Source organism: Rana temporaria, chromosome 3 (assembly GCF_905171775.1).
Source record: "Rana temporaria chromosome 3, aRanTem1.1, whole genome shotgun sequence".
In the NCBI taxonomy this organism is placed as follows: domain Eukaryota; kingdom Metazoa; phylum Chordata; class Amphibia; order Anura; family Ranidae; genus Rana; species Rana temporaria.
The window spans coordinates 152,901,675-152,922,507 of NC_053491.1; the positions used below are offsets into that span (position 1 = coordinate 152,901,675).

The window sequence follows — 20,833 nt, forward strand, 5'->3', positions numbered from 1 at the left end:
GGTCTAATAGAGGACGAACCATCCTTCGCATATACAATGTATTCCTGGATAAGTCTGGGTATAGGTGAACAGTAGAGTTTTCGTTGATAACCGGGCCATGACTCCACGCCTTACGCATGATTTCCTCCTTTAAAGTGTAGTAGTGCACTCGACATACCACATCTCTTGGACGGCTGGCTTGATCCCTCATCCCTCTCCCCACTCGGTGTACTCTGTCTAATTCAATATTAGAGTCGGTCTCCCTACCCAAAACCTGATTAAGAATAGCAACCACTTTAGGATTTAAATTAACGCCTGAAATATCCTCTGGAATCCCTTTTAATCGGATGTTATTTCTCCGATTGCGATTTTCGCTGTCTTCAATACGTAGTTGGTGTTGACGAAGACGGTGTAGGCTTACATAAGATGCGGTCTCCAAAGCAGTAATGCGTGTGGCATGGTCTTCTTGTGTCTGGGCAATCCCAGATACTGCATTATTGGTGACCGTTACTTGTTCTCTAAGTGTGCTTAATTCGGAATGGATAGATGATTCAATTTTTATTGCCCATGATTCAAAATCTGCCCTAAATGCAGAGATTAAAGCAGCTACTTCACAGCCCGAGCCTGCGGAGTCCCTTGACGTGCCTTGCTGTGTTGTGGCTAGACCCTTCCCGATATATGCAGGAGAGGTGGATAACGCCATGTCTATAGGCCTAGCCTGGTTGACATTGTCTGTGAGTGGTATATCTGATCCAACTGCTCCATCTATCAATGATGCCGTGCCTGATACCTTGTCTGCCATTGCATCCTCCTCCCCTACAAGCTCTTCATTTTTATCAATTTTATCCTTTTTATTAAACTTGTTGGATTTATCAGCTTTAATTTTTTCCACAGTTTTATCAACAGTTTTTTCCATAGATAACATGTTTTCTTTATCTAACTGGAATGGTGGAAGAGACTGAAAAGCTGCAACTGCTGCCGCGGCCGCCGCTGCCCTAGTAGATAAAGAAAATCTTGTCTTGCCTGAGGCCATCTTATCTCTATCGCTGGAGTTAGCTGAGTCTTCAATTTTGTATGGGGAAAGGTAGAGAGAGGAGAGAAGGATAACAAGGTATGGAGTACAGCACTGTAGACCACAATAGTGTATAACCTGTGTATAGTCAATAAATGCAAGAGGAAGTTTCTTAGTGATAGATTATATTTTTTTAGTTTTCGTTTTTTAGTCCTTTAGTCCTTAGTGGTGGTCATATATTAATTAATTCATCAATTAATATTATATTGGTATTGTACCAGGCAATCCCTCCAAGGACTCTATGGGAAAACCCCCCCCCCCCCTCACTACCCCGAGCAGCAACTCATCAAAAACTCAGCGTCAGCTAATCAGCTGGGAAAAGTCGGCAGGGGTTTTTTTTTTTTTTAGCTTGTAAGCTTCACCCTATTACACCCACTTACGCCCCAACAGCGCTGGCTAATTAGTTAGCTGACACCAACACTGTCCTCCCGCTGTAGGGATGAAGAGATGGAGCATCCTTGTCTTATACATACGCCACCTGCATACCCCTCGAGTCCAAGACAACAGCACAGCTCAGCACGGCTTCATGGGATGTGGATTGTATCTAGGCGTGCAGATACAACTATCAGGTCAGGTGGCGACCGCCGTCGGTGGAGCGCTGCCAGCAGCTCCGGTCTAGGTCACAGGACACCAGTGAGGAGTGGGGGAGTGAGGAGTCCGGCAGCACAGGGGCATCAGCAGCGACAGTCCATCAGCACAGAGGCAGCAGCAGCGGCAATGAGCAGTGAACAGTGAACGTTGAGCTGCGGTGGACAGCTTGCAGTGGGGCTTCAGGTGGGTGCTTCAAAAAGCAGAAACCGGCTTCAGGGGGGTCGACCCAAGAGGGTTCAGAGAAAGTTTCACAAGGTGCTTCAGGGGAATCGACCAGAGGAATCGATCAGAGATAGCCTCTATGGAGCTTCCATGGAGCGGACACTATCAGTCAGTCTGTCTGTTAGGAGATTATCCATCCATTTCAGTCTGTCCGATGCAGGGAGACACAGAGCTCGTGGAACACGCGCACACTCAGCAGCTCATTGTTAACCCCTGTGTGAGCTACTGTGGTGTGTGATTGAAGTGAGCGTTTTTTAATCCAAAGAGAACAGATGTATTTTTAAGCACAGTGTGCATGGAGCCTAAGGTCGCGTACACACGATCAGTCAAAACTGATCAAAACGGACTGAAGGACCGTTTCATTGGTCCAAACTGATCGTGTGTGGGCCCCATCGGTCAGTTATCCTTCGGTCAAAATAAAGAGAACTTGCTTTAAAATTTGACCGATGGACGCCTAACCGATGGGTCAAAACCAATCGTTAGTATGCAAAAGCATCGGTCAAAAGGCCGCGCATGCTCAGAATCAAGTCGACGCATGCTTGGAAGCATTGAACTTAGTTTTTTTAGCACGTCGTGTGTTTTACGTCACCACGTTCTGACACGATCGTTTTTTTAAATGATGGTGTGCAGGCACATCAGACCATCAGTCAGCTTCATCGGTTAACCGATGAAACGGTCCTTCAGTCCGTTTTCATCAGTTTTGACTGATCGTGTGTACGAGGCCTCACACTGACATATGCTTGTTCCCATAGTTTTCTTTAAGGTTTTTGCATTTGTGGGGTTGTAAACAGTATGGGGCAGATCCACAGAGCGAATACGCCGGCGTATCTACTGATACGCCGGCGTACTTTCAAAATACCTGCGTCGTATCTTTAGTTTGAATCCTCAAACCAAGATACGACGGCTTCTGGGTTAGATCCGACAGGCATACGGCTTCGTACGCCTTCGGATCTTAGATGCAATACTTCGGCGTCCGCTGGGTGGAGTTTGCGTCGTTTTGATTTTTTTTTTTTTTGCGTAAGTCATCCGTGATTTGGGATGGACGTAATTCACGTCTATGTTAAAAAAAATGAAGTCCTAGCGACGTCATTTAGTGCAATGCACGGTGGGAAATTTAGGGACGGCGCATGCACAGTTCATTCGGCGCGGGGACGCGCTTCATTTAAATGAAACACGCCCCCTAATCGCCAATTTGAATTACGCGCCGTTACGCCGCCAGAGATAGACTACACCGCCGTAACTTACGGCGCAAAATCTTTGAGGATTCAAAGTCTGGCAAAGTAAGTTACAGCGGCGTAGCGTATCTCCCATACGCTGCGCCGGTGCAGATCTCTGTGGATCTGCCCCTATGTGTTGTAAAAACAGTGGACCCCTTTTAACATATTGAGTGAGTTAAAGAGAGCAGTGGGAAATTCCATTATGTACCAACCCAAAGTGATTATAGAAACAATAAAGTTGTATGGCTTGTTCCTCTTTTGTCACATGCATTGCTAATGTCAGGGGATAAACTGTCCTTACATTTAGGCTCCACGCACACTGGGCTTAAAAAAAATGACAATTCCCTTGGCAGAAAAAACGCTCATATATAGCATTTTTTGTACAAATTTTAGGAGAGTTTTAATAAAAATTCTGCCAGTAAGCTTCAATTAGAAACGCGAACCAGAAGGTTTTTTATCCCTGTCTCTAAATGTTGAGCTTAAAATAATGTGCATGGATACATAGGATAGCATTGAGCTGCTTCTACAGGCAGAACACTAAACTCCTGTAGAAACAATGGGCCAGATTTACGTAGAATCGCAGCGGCGAAACGTATCGTAGATACGTTACACCGCCGCAAGTTTTCAGCGCAAGTGCCTAATTCACCAAGCACTTGCGTGAAAACTTCCGCCGGCGGCCTCCGGCGTAAGCCCGTGTAATTCAAAGGGCCGTGTGCCATTTAAATTAGGTGCGCTCCCGCGCCGGACCTACTGCGCATACTCCCTTTTGAATTTCCCGCCGTGCTTTGTGCGAAGTGACGTAATTTTTTCGAACGGCGACATGCGTAGCGTACTTCTGTATTCCCGGACGTCTTACGCAAGAAGGAAAATGTTTTTAATTTCGACCCGGGAGCGACGGCCATACTTTATACAGCACATACGTGTGCTGTGTAAAGTTAGGGCACCTAAAACGACGACTAACTTTGCAACGGGAAACTAGACTAGCAGCGACGTAGCAAACGCGAAAAACCGTCGTAGATCGCCTTGACTCATAATTTGCATACCCAACGCTGATTTACGACGCAAACTCCCCCCAGCGATGGCCGCGGTATTGCATCCTAAGATCTGACAGTGTAAAACAATTACACCTGTCGGATCTTAGGGTTAACTATGCGTAACTGATTCTATGAATCAGTCGCATAGTTAAGAAGACCCTAAAACAGAGATACGACGGTGTATCAGGAGATACACCGTCGTATCTCTTTAGTGAATCTGGGCCAATGTTTTTTAAGCCTTATCTGTAATTTTTTCATCGGATATTCCGACCGTGTGTATGCCCCATTGGACTTTTCCCGTCGGAAATTCCGACGGACTTAGAAAGAGAACAAATTTCTAGTGGAAATTCCGTTTGTCTGTATGGAACACGCATGCTCGGAAACCATTCGACGCATGCTCGGAAGCGTTGAACGTCATTATTCTAGGCTCGTCAAAGTGTTGTACGTCACTGCGTTTTCGATGGTCGGAATTTGGTGTGTCCGTGTGTATGCAAGACAGCTTGAGCGGAATTCCGTCGGAAAAACCCGTCAGAGTTTATTCCGATGGGAAATCCGATCGTGTGTACAGGGAATAAGTTTAGAGCCATACAATATGAAATAATATGAAGACATTGATTTTTTTTTTATTTACACTTATACTTGGCTTAGGGGGATCAAACAATTGTCATAGTAGCTTCTCTGCTCATTGTTCAGCCTAATATTAGTAGAGTTTATGTCCTTACAGAACATTTTTGTTCTTCTTTTGGCATGTATCTGGATTGCATGAGAGAAACGTGAGTAGGTGTGTTCCCAAGCACTAAAGCTGTCATATTTTCTTAGCTCTTGCTTCCTGATGTTCCCAAATAGAACACAGATGGAGGAAGTCATAATCTTCACCGTTCATGTCAAAATAGGGAAATTTTGTAAGACGGAAGTGCTTCTTCCTTATTACCTGCTACAATATTAAACATGTGCTTTTGATGTGCACAATAATGGGAACAAATCCAAAAGTACATTATGATCTCTCAATGCAGAGGTTATTAGATGTCAGAATTAAAACACGTGGAGAAGTTTAGCTTCTACTTGCAAGCAAAATAAATACATATGTCATCGAAGCTCCTGTCAGGAATGGCTGAATCCTTGAGCAAGTACCTGTGCTACGTATGAGCATCTCTTGATGCGTGCACAGGAGCTTGTGTCTTTTATATCTCGAAAAAATATATAATAAAAGGATCCTCTGATATGTGGTATATACTACTCTTATGATTCTTTTTTAACCACTTAAACCCCGGACCATTATGCAGCTAAAGGACCTGGCCTATTTTTGCGATTCGGCACTGCGTCGCTTTAACCAAGATTTAAAATTTTAACAAAAATTTGCATCCTTTTTCCCCCACAAATAGAGCTTTATTTTGGTGGTATTTGATCACCTCTGCAGTTTTTATTTTTTGCGCTATAAACAAAAATAGAGCGACAATTTAAAAAAAAATTCAATATTTTTTACTTTTTGCTATAAAAAATATCCCCAAAAAAGATATAAACATTTTTTCCCCTCAGTTTAGGCCGATACGTATTCTTCTACATATTTTTGGTGAAAAAAATCGCAATAAGTGTTTATTGATTGGTTTGTGCAAAATTTTATAGAGTCTACCAAATAGGGGATATTTTTTTTTTGTGGTTTTCCGAAAAAAAAAAGATTTTTATATTTTATCTTTAACTTCATTATATATATATTTTTTTTCCTACTGTATATTCATTTATCTATCAAATTTAATTATAAAACCATACCCACCCCCTCCCTCCCCTGTCCCCTAATGGTTTGGTCCTTCCTTTTTATCTTCTTTTATCTTCTATTGTCCTCTATTATTTTTCCCAGATACTCCTCCGATGATTTCCATCTTTTATTATAAGTATTGAGTTGGCTCGCATCACTGCTGCATAGGTATTCCATTTTATTATAGTTTTCCACTCTTTCGAACCATTCGGTATAGTTTTATTGCATTTTTGTTAATATTTTTTTTTACTAGTAATGGCGGCGATCAGTGATTTTTATCGTGACTGCGACATTATGGCGGACACTTTGATACTATTTTGGGACCATTGTCATTTTTACAGCGAACAGTGCTATAAAAATGCACTGGTTACTGTAAAAATTACTCTGGCAGTGAAGGGGTTAACCAGGAGGGGGCGCTGTAGGGGTTAAGTGTGCCCTTACTGTGGGGGGGCGTGGCTGTGCGTGTAACATCACTGATCGTCGTTCCCTAACACAGGGAACAGACGATCAGTGACAGCCACACTAGGAACCACGGGGAGAGGTTTGTTTACACTTACCTCTCCCCGTTCTTCCTCTCTGTGACCCGATCGCGGGACACCGGCGGAATTGGGTCCGCTGTTCCCATGGGGACGGTCACGGAGAAGAGGACCGGGTCGCGAGGACCCATGGCTGGGATCTTAAAGGGGATGTACATGTACGCCCTTGTGCCCAGCCGCAGGGCTGGACTGGGACAAAAATTTGGCCCTGGACTTCATCCAGACAGGCCCACTTTGACAGGTCTCTCACATGGCGGCCGGACAACTCCCGCATCCCCCCGCCACCCAAGCCCCCTCGCCCCCTTCACATGCCACTAGCCGTTCTACTTTATTAGAGTAGAACGACTGGTACTGGTACTCTTATAGGCAGTACCAGTGGGGAAGCTAGACATTATTTCACCTGGGGCAAAGAATCAATTTGGTGCCCCCCCTTATGGGACAAGATTAGGCAGACGTGAGAAACTCCCAGGCTATAGCTGTTGAGTCAGCTGTCTGTCCCCTCCCCCATGCTCCTCTGTCATCCCCCCTGCTCCTCTGGTCCTCGCCCTGCTTCTCTGTTCCCCCAGGTGAGCGATGCGGGGAGGGAGAGACAGAGGAGCGGAGGGGGCGGTGGACCGCTGTCACTTAAGCCGGCCCACTGAGCCATCGGCCCACCGGAAAACTCCCTGTAGTCCCAATGGCCAGTCCATCCCTGCCCAGCCGGGCCATTTTGACGACGTATATCATTGTGCGGCGATCCTCAAGCAGTTAAGGACGTTGCAAAAAGAGCAAACCCAAAAAAAGAAATTGAGGATTGCTGTAAGTACAGTGATGTAAAAAAGTATTTGCCCCCTTCCTGATTTATTTTTTTTGCATATTTCTCACACATAAATGATTCAGTTTAAAAAAAAAAAACTATTACACAAAGATAACCTGAGTAAATCCAAGATGCAGTTTTTAAATTATTATTTCATTTAATAAGGGAAACAAGCTGTTCAAACCTGCCTGGCCCTATGTGAAAAAGTAATTGCCCCCTCCCATGCTGAATCATGAATGAACTGTGATTAACCAAAATTTTTTGGAAAGCTGAGTTAAATTTCACTTGCCACACTCAGGACTGATTACTGCCAGACCTGTTTAATCAAGAAATCATATAAATAGAAGCTGTCTGACAAAGTGAAGCACACTAAAGCCTCGTTCACACGATCAGTCCATCCGATGAAAACGGTCTGAAGGACAGTTGTCTTAGGTTAACCGATGAAGCTGACTGATGGTCCGTCACGGTAAAATAACCGATCGTGTCAGAACGTGGTGACGTAAAATACAACGACGTGCTGAAAAAAACAAAGTTCAATGCTTCCAAGCATGCGTCGAAAAGATTCTGAGCATGTGCGGGTTTTTAACCGATGATTTTGCATACTAACGATCGGTTTTGACCTATCGGTTAGCAAACCATCGGTTAAATTTTAAAGCAAGTTTGCTTTTTTTAACCGAAGGTTAAATAACCTATGGCGCCCACACACGATCGGTTTGGACCGATGAAAACGGTCCATCAGACCGTTTTCATCGGTTTAACCTATCGTGTGTACGAGCCTAAACAGATCACAAAAAGCCACACAAAATGCCACAATCTAATATAAATCAAGAACAGGTTAGAAACAAAGTAATGGACATGTATCTGTCTAGGAAGAGTTTCAAAGCCATTTCTAAGGCTTTGGAACTCCAGTGAACCACGGGGAGAGACAATGGGCCAAATCCTCAAAGATCCTGCCTAACTTATCTTTTCCCATTTAAGTTACACTACCTTAAAATCCCTACCTAAGTGCCTGATCCACAAAGCACTTACCTAGAAATTTCAGGCCGTGTAACTTAAATTCTCCCGGCGCAAGGCGGTCCTCTTCTCCAGGGGGCGATTACAATTTAAATGAGGCGCGCTCCCGCGCCGGACGTACTGTGCATGCCCGTGACGTCATTTTTCCCGACGTGCATCGCGTGTTTTTACGATACGCCGAGTTTTGAGGATCGCGCCGGGTTAAAAAATTGCGACGGGTTAAAAAAAAGATACGACGAAAAAAAAAAAATCAAATTTAAAAAAAAATCGCGGCGATCGAAAAAAAGGTCTGTTTTTACAAGGTGTAAACAGTTTACACCTTGTAAAAGCAGCCCTAATTTTACGTATGCAAACGTAAACTTACGCAGAAAAAACAAAGCTGAAAAGCTTTGTGGATCTCCGTAAGTCCTCATTTGCATACGCAAAGCGGCATTTCAACGCGAAATGCCCCCAGCGGCGGATGCGGTACTGCATCCTAAGATCTGACAGTGTAAGTGTCTTACAGATGTCAGATCTTCTGCCTATCTTTGGAAAATTGCTTCTGAGGATCAGTTCCAAAGATAGGCACAGGGATACGCAGGCTGAACAGCAGTTCCGCCTGCATATCCCTTTTGAGGATTTGGCCCAATATCCACAAATGGAGATAACTTAGAACAGTGGTGAACTTTCCCAGGAGTGGCCAGCCTACAAAAATTACTCCAAAAGCATGACGACAACTGGTCCAGTAGGTCATCAAATAACCCAGAACAACATCTAAAGAACTGCAGGCCTCACTTGTCTCATATAGGGTCAGTTTTAATGATTCAACAATAAGGAGACTGGGCAAAAATGGCATCCATGGCAGAGTTCCAAGGCCAAAGCCACTGCTGACCAAAAAGAACACAAAGGCTCATCTCACATTTACAAAAAAACTCTTGATTATCCCCAAGACTTTTAGGCAAATTTTCTGTGGACTGATGAGACAAAAAAACTTTTTGGAAGGCGTGCATTCCGTTACATCTGGCATAAAACGAATGCAGCATTTTATAACAAGATCATACCAACAGTCAGACATGGTGGTGGTAGCGTAATGGTCTGGGTCTACTTTGCAGCTTCAGAACCAGAATAACTTACCATAATTGATGGAATCATGAATTCTAAGCTCTACCAGAAAATCCTAAAGTAGAATGTCCAGCCATTAGTTCATGACCTCAAGCTTAAGTGTACTTTGGGTTATGCAGTAGGACAATAATCCGAAACACAACAGCAAGTCCACCTCCAAATGGTTCAAACAAAGTAAAATTTTGGTTTTGGAGTGGCCTAGTCAAAGCCTGACTTAAAGGAGTTGTAAAGGAAACATTTTTTTTTTCTGAAATGACTGTTTACAGGGTATAGAGACATAATAGTTAACTGATTCCTTTTAACCCCTTAACCCCCGCCGCACGACTATTTACGTCCGCACAATGGCATGGACAGGCAGAAGGGCGTATATATACGTCCTTGCCTTCTAGCGGTTGGGGGGTCCGATCGGGACCCCCTCCGCTGCGTGCGGCGGGCGGATCCCCTCGGGGAGCGATCCGGGACGACGGCGCGGCTATTCGTTTATAGCCGCTCCGTCGCGATCGCTCCCCGGAGCTGAGGCACGGGGAGAGCCGTATGTAAACACGGCTTCCCCGTGCTTCACTGTGGCGGCGTATCGATCGAGTGATCCCTTATATAAGGGAGACTCGATCGATGACGTCAATCCTACAGCCACACCCCCCTACAGTTGTAAACACACACAAAGTGAACACTAACTCCTACAGCGCCCCCTGTGTTTAACTCCCAAACTGCAACTGTCATTTTCACAATAAAGAATGCAATTTAAATGCATTTTTTGCTGTGAAAATGACAATGGTCCCAAAAATGTGTCAAAATTGTCCGAAGTGTCCGCCATAATGTCGCAGTCACGAAAAAAATTGCTGATCGCCGCCAATAGTAGTAAAAAAAAAAAAAATAATAAAAATGCAATAAAACTATCCCCTATTTTGTAAACGCTATAAATGTTGCGCAAACCAATCGATAAACGCTTATTGCGATTTTTTTTACCAAAAATAGGTAGAAGAATACATATCGGCCTAAACTGAGGAAAAAAAATGTTTTATATATGTTTTTGGGGGATATTTATCATAGCAAAAAGTAAAAAATATTGCATTTTTTTCAAAATTTTCGCTCTATTTTTGTTTATAGCGCAAAAAATAAAAACTGCAGAGGTGATCAAATACCACCAAAAGAAAGCTCTATTTGTGGGGAAAAAGGACGCCAATTTTGTTTGGGAGCCACGTCGCACGACCGCGCAATTGTCTGTTAAAGCAACGCAGTGCCGAATCGCAAAACCTGGCCTGGGCATTTAGCTGCAAAATGGTCCGGGGCTTAAGTGGTTAAAAATGATTAAAAATAGATAAAAAAACAATTATATAATGTACCTGTAGTTTCAGTTTCGTTTTTGCATGTTGTTTGCTGCTTATGTGATGTACAGAGTCACAGAGCCAATACAGGGCAGTGATGGTTTGGAAAACAAAGCTGATTGGTGCTGTGGGGTTTTAGACACACAGTAATCACACCTCCTTGATTAGTGACCACAGTGAGAAGCTCCCATGACTTTTTTCATCAGGAAACAGACAACCAGGAAGTGTTCAGAACAGAGAAGGATTACAGCAACATCAGAGCAAAAACGAACAATGAGGACATGAAACCAAGACTGCAGTAAGGTAAAGGAAGCTATTTAGCTAAAAAAATAAATCCTTTAGTGACCCTTTAAATCCAAATGAGATGCTGTGTTTACTTCTGTGTTTACAAGTGATTGTGGTGAGCAGGCACCAAAGGGTCTGAGCCAAAGGTGGTGGAACCGAGTTCTTCCAAGTTCCCCCTGAAAAAAAGCCATATATATATATATATATATATATATATATTCATATATATATATATATATATATTTCATAAATGTGTAGTTTGTGAGCATCCAGCCATCTCCTGGATATAGATAACAGTGCAGTTTAGTTCCCAGAGTTTAATAGTGGACAAATTATTGTAATTTGCATATTACGCGCAGAAGCACAGACAGTTGATTGATGCTTTTGCCTTTCCCTGTGTATTTATTGAATGATGTAGTGATTTTTGGGGGGGAAATAAGTGGGTCATTGTTGGATGGGATCAGTCATGCTGTGCTATCATAATTCTGTTGTATTAAAGTGACGCTAAGTGACTTAAAAAAAAATTATATTCAAGTATAGTATGTATTATTTTAATAATACAGTATAATAAATCACTAAATTCAAATAGCTGTTTTTTGTATTTTGCTAGTAAATGTAAATGTATTAACGATAAAATAAAAATAAAAATACAAAATAATTCTAAAAATGGTACAAAAAAAAATAAACATAATGAATGAAAGATGTGTTAAATTCCTTTGCAAAATGCCTCTAGAAGCATGACAGGAGTCTGGATAATTTGAGTACATTTATCTATTGTACGCCTTCCGTTAGGCACAGATAGGTGCCCTACAGTCCAAAGACAACCTTTGTATTGAGAATCTAGCAGATTTCCCAGGGTCAATAGCTTAATAATAGACTGCTGTGCTTTCTGTTCATGATAAATTTCCATTCAAGAAAATAGGGGCTGATGCTTAAGCAGTATTTATTTTTGTTGCTCTGTTTTCTAGTGTGAAAGGCACTATGCCCTTCTAAATGTCCCATCTTACCAGACTCCCATGTGTACAGAAAAAGGGGCCTTCTTATACAGTAATTCCAATTTTATATGCTGCTGGTCATGACATTCCAGTAACTATGGGGGTCATTTACTACCCTGTTTCCCCAAAAATAAGACCTACCCTGAAAATAAGACCCATCGTTATTTTCCAGGAGGGCTGCAATATAAGCCCTACCCAGAAAATAAGCCCTAGTTAAAAATGCTTGTAAAATCCTCTAATCCACTATATTACAGTAGTATATAATGTACAATGTGTGTGTTTCTGTAATATAATTGTGGGGAAGAGAGCTCCGGCGGGTAACAGAAGTGCAGAGCGGCGCTATAACAAATGTATTTGGCACAATTATATTACAGAAACGCAGACATTGTACATTATATACTACTGTAATAGAGTGGATTATAGAATTGTACAAGCATTTTAACTCAGTTCACACTGGGGATTCCTGACAGGCAGGGAAGGAGAGGGGGAGAGAAGACATCACATTACATGGTAAGACCTACCCCGAAAATAAGCCCTACTGTGTCTTTTGTTGGCATAATTAATATAAGACCCAGGCTTATTTTCAGGGAAACACGGGGTATAGCGCGTATATGCTACGTAATTAGCGCTAAATATCGCTAATTAGCACCCAACCCAAATTCACAATAGAGTGGCGAACAAATACTCCCAAAATCAAATTCACTATAGCGCCCAGACAACAGATAGTGCTTCACACTGGTCCGACAAACGCTCCGACATTGGGAGCTCATGTCGCATGACATATGAAAATCAATGTTTTCCTATGAGAGCCGTCTTAACTGGTCTGACACAATGCTCCCTGTACTACTTTGGTCCGACTTTGATCCTACTTTAATCCATTGAATATCACTGAAGTCTGATCAAAGTAGGATCCTTGTCCTTACTATCTGACTTTTGACATCCGACATGGTAATTACAGCAGTAGTAAAAGGAATTTATATCACACTGGGATTGTTTTGATTGGTCAAAGAACAAGTCAGGCCATGTACACACGACCGAGTTTCTCGGCAAAAACCAACAAGAAACTTGCTGGTTTTTTTTTTGCCGAGAAAACCGGTTGTGTGTACACTTTGACGAGGAAACTGTCGAGGATCCCGTCGAGCCAAAAAGAGAGCATGTCTTCTTTTTCCTCAACGGGAATGGAGAAATTTGGCTCGCCGAGATCCTCAACAGCCTAACAAGGAACTCGACGAGCAAAACGATGTGTTTCGCCCGTCGAGTTTCTCGGTCGTGTGTACTAGGCTGTAGACTATCACAAAATCGGATCAAAGTAGTATCCTGTTCATTTAAGTCAGATGGATGTCGGACCGATGTAGGACTGATGTCACAGAGCAAAGTAGGATGAAAGTCGTATGAATGTTGTACTCTTGTTAGGACCTGCAGATTATGGTACAATATATGTGGTCAGGGCTGGACTGGGACAAAAATTTGGCCCTGGACTTCATCCAGACTGGCCCACTTTAATTCAATAAAATGCTGCCCCCACCCCCGCGAAAAATCACGCCCACCAAAAGGCCCCTACATCCATTATTGTATATCATGAGAGGGTGAGAGAGAGAGGGAGGGTTGAGGGAAAGGGGGTGAGAGAGGGGGGTGAGTGTAAGAAAAATAGAGTGAGTGTAAAAGACAGGGGGTGAGTGTAAGACCCCTTTTTACACTGAGGCGTTTTTTTAGGCCCTTTTGGGCTAAAAATAGCGCCTTTAAAGCGACTGAAAAATGCTTCTGCTGCAGTCCTTCAAGCAGCATCTCTGTTTTAAAAAACGTCCCACTGAGCCATCGGCCCACCGGGAAACTCCCTGTAGTCCCTATGGCCAGTCCATCCCTGTATGTGGTATACAGTAAAACCTTGGTTTGAGAGTAACTTGATTTGAGAGTGTTTAGCAATACAAGCAAAATGTTTTAATACATTTTCCCTTGATATACAAGCGATGTCTTGATATAAGAGTAGCGTCATGTCACAACTGAGTATAAAAAAGAAGAGAGGAGCCTCTAAGTGTAGCAATATGGTTACATTTAATGAAGGTACAACATTTAGCAACTTATTGCTACACTTAGAGGTGCCTCTCTTCTTTATACCCTGTAAAAAAATGCTTTGATATACAAGTGCTTTGGATTACAAGCAGGGCCGGATTCCAGACAAGGCCAGGCCTCGGGGCGGCAGTGGGTGCAGGGGCGGCACTGTGGCTGAGAGGAGAGGAAACTTTCACCACTTTTACTTTAATTTTGGGAGCTCCCCCATGTCACGGATGGTGAGAGGAGAGAACATTTAGGGAAGAGGAGGTGAGCACCCCCCCGCTTCTCAATGCAATTTTTAGCAGCAGCACCCCCCCCCGCCTCTCAATGTCAGCCCCCCCCCCGCTTCTCAGTGTCCTGCCAAAAAAGTCCCCCGGCGGATAATGTCGTCCCTGTACTGCGGGGGCGGCATTGAAGGACCCGGCCTTGGGGTGGCAAAGGGAGTAAATCCGGGCCTGATTACAAGCAGTATTGTACATTGTTTAAAGATAATCTGCTTTTAAATTGTGTAAAAAAGTGATTTCTACACTGAAATATCATAATTGGCTTAAAGGGGTTGTAAAGGTTTGTTTTTTATTTTCTAAATAGGTTCCTTTAAGCTAGTGCATTGTTGGTTCACTTACCTTTTCCTTTAATTTGCCTTCTAAATGTTTTTTTTACTTTGTCTGAATTTCTCATTTCCTGTTCCTCCTCAGTAAACTTGCCACCATCATCTGAGCGGTGGTTAGTCAGCCAGAACAGCTTACTGAACAGCTTACTGAGGAGGAACAGGAAGTCAGAAATTCAGACAAAGAAAACAAAGAAAAAAAACATTTAGAAGGGAAATCGAAGGAAACGTTAAGTGAACCAACAATGCACTAGCTTAACCACTTCCCGCCCGGTCAATATTCAATTGATGTCCGGGAAGTGGTTGTGAAATCCTGACTGGACGTCTATTGACGTCCTGCAGGATTACATGCCGGCGCGCGCCAATGGGGCACGCAGCGCGGCGATCGTTGATGCGGGTGTCAATCTGACACCCTGCATCTCCGATCTCGGTAAAGAGCCTCTGGCGGATGCTCTTTACCACGCGTTTAGCCGTGTCCAACCACGGCTGATCACGATGTAAACAGGAAGAGCCGTTGATCGACTCTTCCTCACTCGCGTCTGACCGACGCGAGTAGAGGAGAGCAGATCGGTGGCTCTCCTGACAGGGGGGGTTCACGCTGATTGTTTATCAGCGCAGCCCCCCCTGGATGCCAACACTGGACCACCAGGGAGTGCCCCCAGGTGCTCAATAGAGCAAAAATAGGAAAAAAAAAAATTGAACACAATCAATGCCAATCAGTGCCCACAAATGGGCACTGACTGGCAACATGGGCACTGACTGAAATGATGCCCATCAGTGCCACCCCTCAGTGTCCATCAGTGCCACCTCTTAGTGCCCATCTATGCCCAGCGCCATATCAGTGCCCATAATTGAAGAAGAAAACATACTTTTTTACAAAAAAAAAAATTAAAAAATTTCAGTATTTTTTTAGTTGTTGCGCAAAAAATAAAAATCGCAGAGGTGATCAAATACCACAAAAAGAAAGCTCTATTTGTGGGAACAAAATGATAAAAATTTCATTTGGGTACAGTGTAGCATGACCGCGCAATTGTCATTCAAAATGCGACAGTGCTGAAAGCTGAAAATTGGCTTGGGCAGAAAGGTGCGTAAGTGCCTGGTATGGAAGTGGTTAAAGGAACCTATTTAGAAAATAAAAAACAAACCTTTACCACCCCTTTAATTTGGCGCTATTATAATGTACAGCGTGATTTTATATTTGCGCTATATATAGTAAATGACCCTCTATCTGACAGCTTTTCCTGGAAATAATATTTCATATTCTGAAGTGAGTTCACATAAGAGAAATCATGAAAAACCCTGGAAGCTGTAATCTGTCTAGAAGAATATTGCTGAAATAGCCCAAATCTGACTAAATAAGCGGAATTTGAACTTTATCAGATTTTTATTAAAGGGAAGCAAATAGATTATGCATTCTATCACTGTAACATGTCTATTCTATTTTAAGGTTTGTCTTAGGAAGTGATGATAATTACAGCACTCATCAGCTGTAGTAATTACTGGGAAGAATGTTCATATCATTCAGAACCCCAGTTTCTATGGCAACTGAAATACTGTATTGGCAGGTTAGAAAAGGAATTCCCCGGTTATAAAGAGACCGAAGGCCAGCAGCTGCACACATTTTGTAAGCCACTCATTTCCGTGTATCTATTTTATAGGCAAAAGTGATTTTGCAAAAATTGGAATTTTGGCTATCATAGTTTGTTAGAACTTTATCAGAACTGTAATTTCTACTTGTCTAATTTTGTTAAGTTTGGGGCAGATTCACAGAAAAAGTACGCCAGAGTATCTGCTGATACTCCGACGGCTTTTGGCATCGATCCGACAGGCGTACGGCTTCGTACGCCTTCGGATCGTAGGTGTAATTCTTTGGCGCCCGCTGGGTGGAGTTCTCGTCGTTTTCCGTGTCGGGTATGCAAATTAGCTGTTTACGGCGATCCACAAAGGTACGCGCGTTCGTCGCATTCTCTTACATGGTCGCTAGTCGGCTTTTCCCGTCGCAAAGTTACGGCTGCTATTTAGGTGGTGTAAAATTAGACCAGCCATGTTAAAGTATGGCCGTCGTTCCCGCGTCGAATACATTTTTTTATTTTTTTTTGCGTAAGACGTCCGGGAATACGAAAGGACGTAACGCACGTCGCCGTTCAAAAAACACGTTGGGGCGCCGTAATTTCGCGCAAAGCACGGCGGGAAATTTCCTAACGGAGCATGCGCAGAACGTTCGGCGCGGGAACGCGCCTAATTTAAATGATACACTCCCCATTTGAATTAGGCGGGCTTGCGCCGGACGGATTTACGCTAGGCCGCCGCAAGTACCTGAATCTGGCCCCTTGTTTAGTATTCATTAGAGCTGTATGAGCCTAAAAAGTTAAAGAAATGGTGATAACATGAGCCATCTAATTTGCGCATTTTTCAGGAGTCGTGTACATGTTTTTCTGCAGGGCCTGTAAGTGCTGAACACACTCCTGCAGTTAGCTTGCACTTGCAAGTTCTCCATGATAGTTTGGTCTGAGAACCCTGCTCATATTTTGTTGTTGTTTGTCCCTCTATTAGATATCTTTTCCCTTACTTCCAATGTAGTCCCAATGTTCCAATGTAGTTTCTTATAGCTGTGGGTGATCAAATGTGTATTTTTCTGATAATATATGTACAGTAGATAGGGATAGGCAAACTTGCAGAAATCCACTTTATGGTGGGCCAATAAGTCTGGCCTTCAATTTTGTTTATAGGATCAATACTCTTTGCTCGCTGGCAATTTTTGAAGTATTTTTTTTACACCACTGGAAGTGAACTCAAGAAAGGGTCCTTTAAATCCCTTACCAGCTCAATTACATGCTTGTGAAGATAGTAAGGGGAGCGCACCTGTCCTGACATATACACCATATTACCAAAAGTATTGCCTTTACATGCTCATGACCTTTAATGGCATCCCAGTCTTAGGCCTCGTACACACGACCGAGAAACTCGACGGGCGAAACACATCGAGTTCCTCGTCGAGTTCCTTGTTGGACTTGTTCCGAGGCTCAACGGGCTTGCTGTGCGTACACACGTAATAGACAACAATTTACTCGTTCTCCAGCGTGGTGACGCTCACCACGTACGACGGCACTATAAATGGGAGGTTTGAATTCTTTGGCGCCACCCTTGGGGCTGCTTTTGCTGATATCGTGTTTCCGCGTGTTAGTAAAAGTTTGGTGAGTGACGATTCGCGTTTTTCATTCGTCGTGCTTTCATATCGTTTTCTGCCGTTCAGTTTGTGCTTGTGGGATCGTAGCTTGTTTATCGGGACGTGCGGTCAGGTCGTATTGTTTTACATTGCGGTTCTGTGCGCTCGTTTTAGATTTTCAGTGCGTTCTTCCTAGCACTTGCTGTTCTTCAGTGCGGTCTGATTGTGCGGTCTGATTACACGGTCGTTTCTAGCCATGTTGCAGGCACCTGATCGTCGTAGGCGACTTCGTGCTATGCAAATGTATGGTTCAGGTCTTGTTGCTTTAGACCTAGACCCAGCCATGAACAGGGTGAGGAGGAGTTCATGGACCAAGAATTGGTTGCTCCGTAGGAACCAATTCTGTCATATGCCTCTGCTGCGGGAGATCCAGGAAAATAATCCTGTAGATTACAGGAATTTTCTGAGGATGTCTGATCCTGTCTTTCAGCAGCTGTTGGCTTTGGTGTCGCCTTATATTACCAGGCAGGACACTGTTATGCGGGAAGCCATCAGCGCTGAACAGAGGCTAGTTGCCACCTTACGGTATCTGGCAACTGGGAGAAGCTTGCAGGACTTAAAGTTCTCGACGGGCATCTCCCCCCAGGCTCTGGGCCTCATAATCCCAGATACCTGTTCTGCCATCATCCAGGTTCTGCAGGATGACTATATGAGGGTAAGTTTTCTCCTTTAAGATCACATGTAATGTTTTTAATGTATGCTAATGTATTGTAATTATTCCCTTCCTCCCTACTTACCATGCTTGTAATGTACTGTGAATGTCCCCTTTGCCCCCATGCATGCTCTAAGCTCTTATTGATGTCCCTTTTTAAGGCCCACATGCCTATTTCCCTTCACTTACCTCCCCAGCATGCTATCCTGGGCCCTAACACACCTAGCCTAGTCACTTTACAATGTATTGTGTTATATCCATTGTAATGTTCCCCCCCCACCTCCAAAATGTGTATTAAAGTGTAGGTTCACCCAGAAAAAGTTGAACAAATATTGGTGAACCTAGACTTTAATAGTCATTTTGGAGAGGGCTAGATGAGTTTGGGAGTTTCATGGAAAAAAAAAAAAAGGAACTCCCAAACTCATCTAGCCCTCTCCAAAATGTGTATTAAAGTGTAGGTTCACCCAGAAAAAGTTGAACAAATATTGGTGAACCTAGACTTTAATAGTCATTTTGGAGAGGGCTAGATGAGTTTGGTAGTTTCATGGAAAAAAAAAAAAAAGGAACTCCCAAACTCATCTAGCCCTCTCCAAAATGTGTATTAAAGTGTAGGTTCACCCAGAAAAAGTTGAACAAATATTGGTGAACCTAGACTTTAATAGTCATTTTGGAGAGGGCTAGATGAGTTTGGTAGTTTCATGGAAAAAAAAAAAAAGGAACTCCCAAACTCATCTAGCCCTCTCCAAAATGTGTATTAAAGTGTAGGTTCACCCAGAAAAAGTTGAAGAAATATTGGTGAACCTAGACTTTAATAGTCATTTTGGAGAGGGCTAGATGAGTTTGGTAGTTTCATGAAAAAAAAAAAAAAAGGAACTCCCAAACTCATCTAGCCCTCTCCAAAATGTGTATTAAAGTGTAGGTTCACCCAGAAAAAGTTGAACAAATATTGGTGAACCTAGACTTTAATAGTCATTTTGGAGAGGGCTAGATGAGTTTGGTAGTTTCATGAAAAAAAAAAAAAAGGAACTCCCAAACTCATTTAGCCCTCTCCAAAATGTGTATTAAAGTGTAGGTTCACCCAGAAAAAGTTGAACAAATATAGTTGAACTTAGACTTTAATAGTCATTTTGGAGAGGGCTAGATGAGTTTGGGAGTTTATGAATAATTGTTTTATTTATTTTTATTTTTTTTATCTCCCAAATTTGATCATTGATCCATCAGAGGGGGTGATGTAAGTGCTAATTGTGCGTTATATTTTAGTTGTAAAAAGCTCATTTAATTTAAAAGTTAGAATAATTATGATGTCTTTGTCTAACGTGCTTGCAATGTTATGTTCCAAATATTTTTTAAATATTTTATTTTTCTATTACACAGCTTCCGTCCACGCCACAGGAATGGCAGACTGTGGCAGCGGAGTTTGAGACGCGTTGGAACTTCCCCAACTGCGGGGGAGCCATCGACGGAAAGCACGTCCGCATCGTGCCTCCACCCCGTTCTGGTTCTGAGTTCTACAATTATAAGGGGTTCAACAGTATTGTGCTGATGGCGGTGGTGTCAGCACAGTACGAATTTCTGTACGTTGATGTGGGCAAGAACGGCCGGATGTCGGATGGGGGAGCTTTCAGGCAGACTGAGTTCGGGGAACGACTCCAAGACGAAGATCTTGCATTGCCACCGGATGCGGACAACGTGGAAGGACTCCCCTTCGTCTTCTTGGCTGATGAAGCTTTTGGCCTGGGACCCCATCTAATGAGGCCATTCCCCCAGCGCACCCTCACCCCAGAGAGGAGTGTTTTTAATTACCGGCTGGCCAGAGCCCGGAGGGTGGTGGAGAATGCCTTCGGGATAATGGCCAGCCGGTTCCGCCTGTTCCTAACCTCGATCCATATGGCGGAGTACAAATGGAACTATATCATATTTGCATGCTGCATTTTACATAATTTTTTGAGACGAAATTCGCCAAACTATATGGCCATGGTTGGGCCTGAGGCTGGACTTAACAATCCCGAGCAAATGTTGCCGGGCCTGGAACCTGCCCGTACTGGCTTGCCCCCCCAAAGTGGCCGTGCAGTCCGTGACCAATATATGGAGTATTTTATGGGTAGGGGGGCCATTCCCTCACAAGCCAATTTGGCTTAGTTTTGTTTTATCACATTATAAATCAGTGTACCCAAAACTTTAAATTTTGTCGCTTGTGTTTTTTGAAGCTGCCTCATCATTTTACATAATGTACTACATGTAGTGTCAAGTGTATTTTCCTTGCCAACTCGCAACCATTTCCCAGGTAACACACAAAGTAAACACATGTAAAGTTACAGGTTCTTTAATCAAAACACCACACACTTTATTTTTTAAGATTATTTTATTTATTTTAAC

General features: G+C 43.1%; 1 protein-coding gene across 1 annotated transcript; it reads left to right on the forward strand.

Annotated features, from left to right (window-relative positions):
• The first annotated feature begins 18,001 nt into the window (after positions 1 to 18,001).
• Positions 18,002 to 20,633, forward strand: LOC120930389 (putative nuclease HARBI1). The gene is made up of 3 exons (XM_040341579.1): positions 18,002 to 18,097; positions 18,236 to 18,460; positions 19,832 to 20,633. Exons 1-3 carry the CDS (start codon positions 18,002 to 18,004, stop codon positions 20,594 to 20,596), a joined length of 1,086 nt encoding a protein of 361 aa, XP_040197513.1. The 3' UTR covers positions 20,597 to 20,633.
• Positions 20,634 to 20,833: the final 200 nt, after the last annotated feature.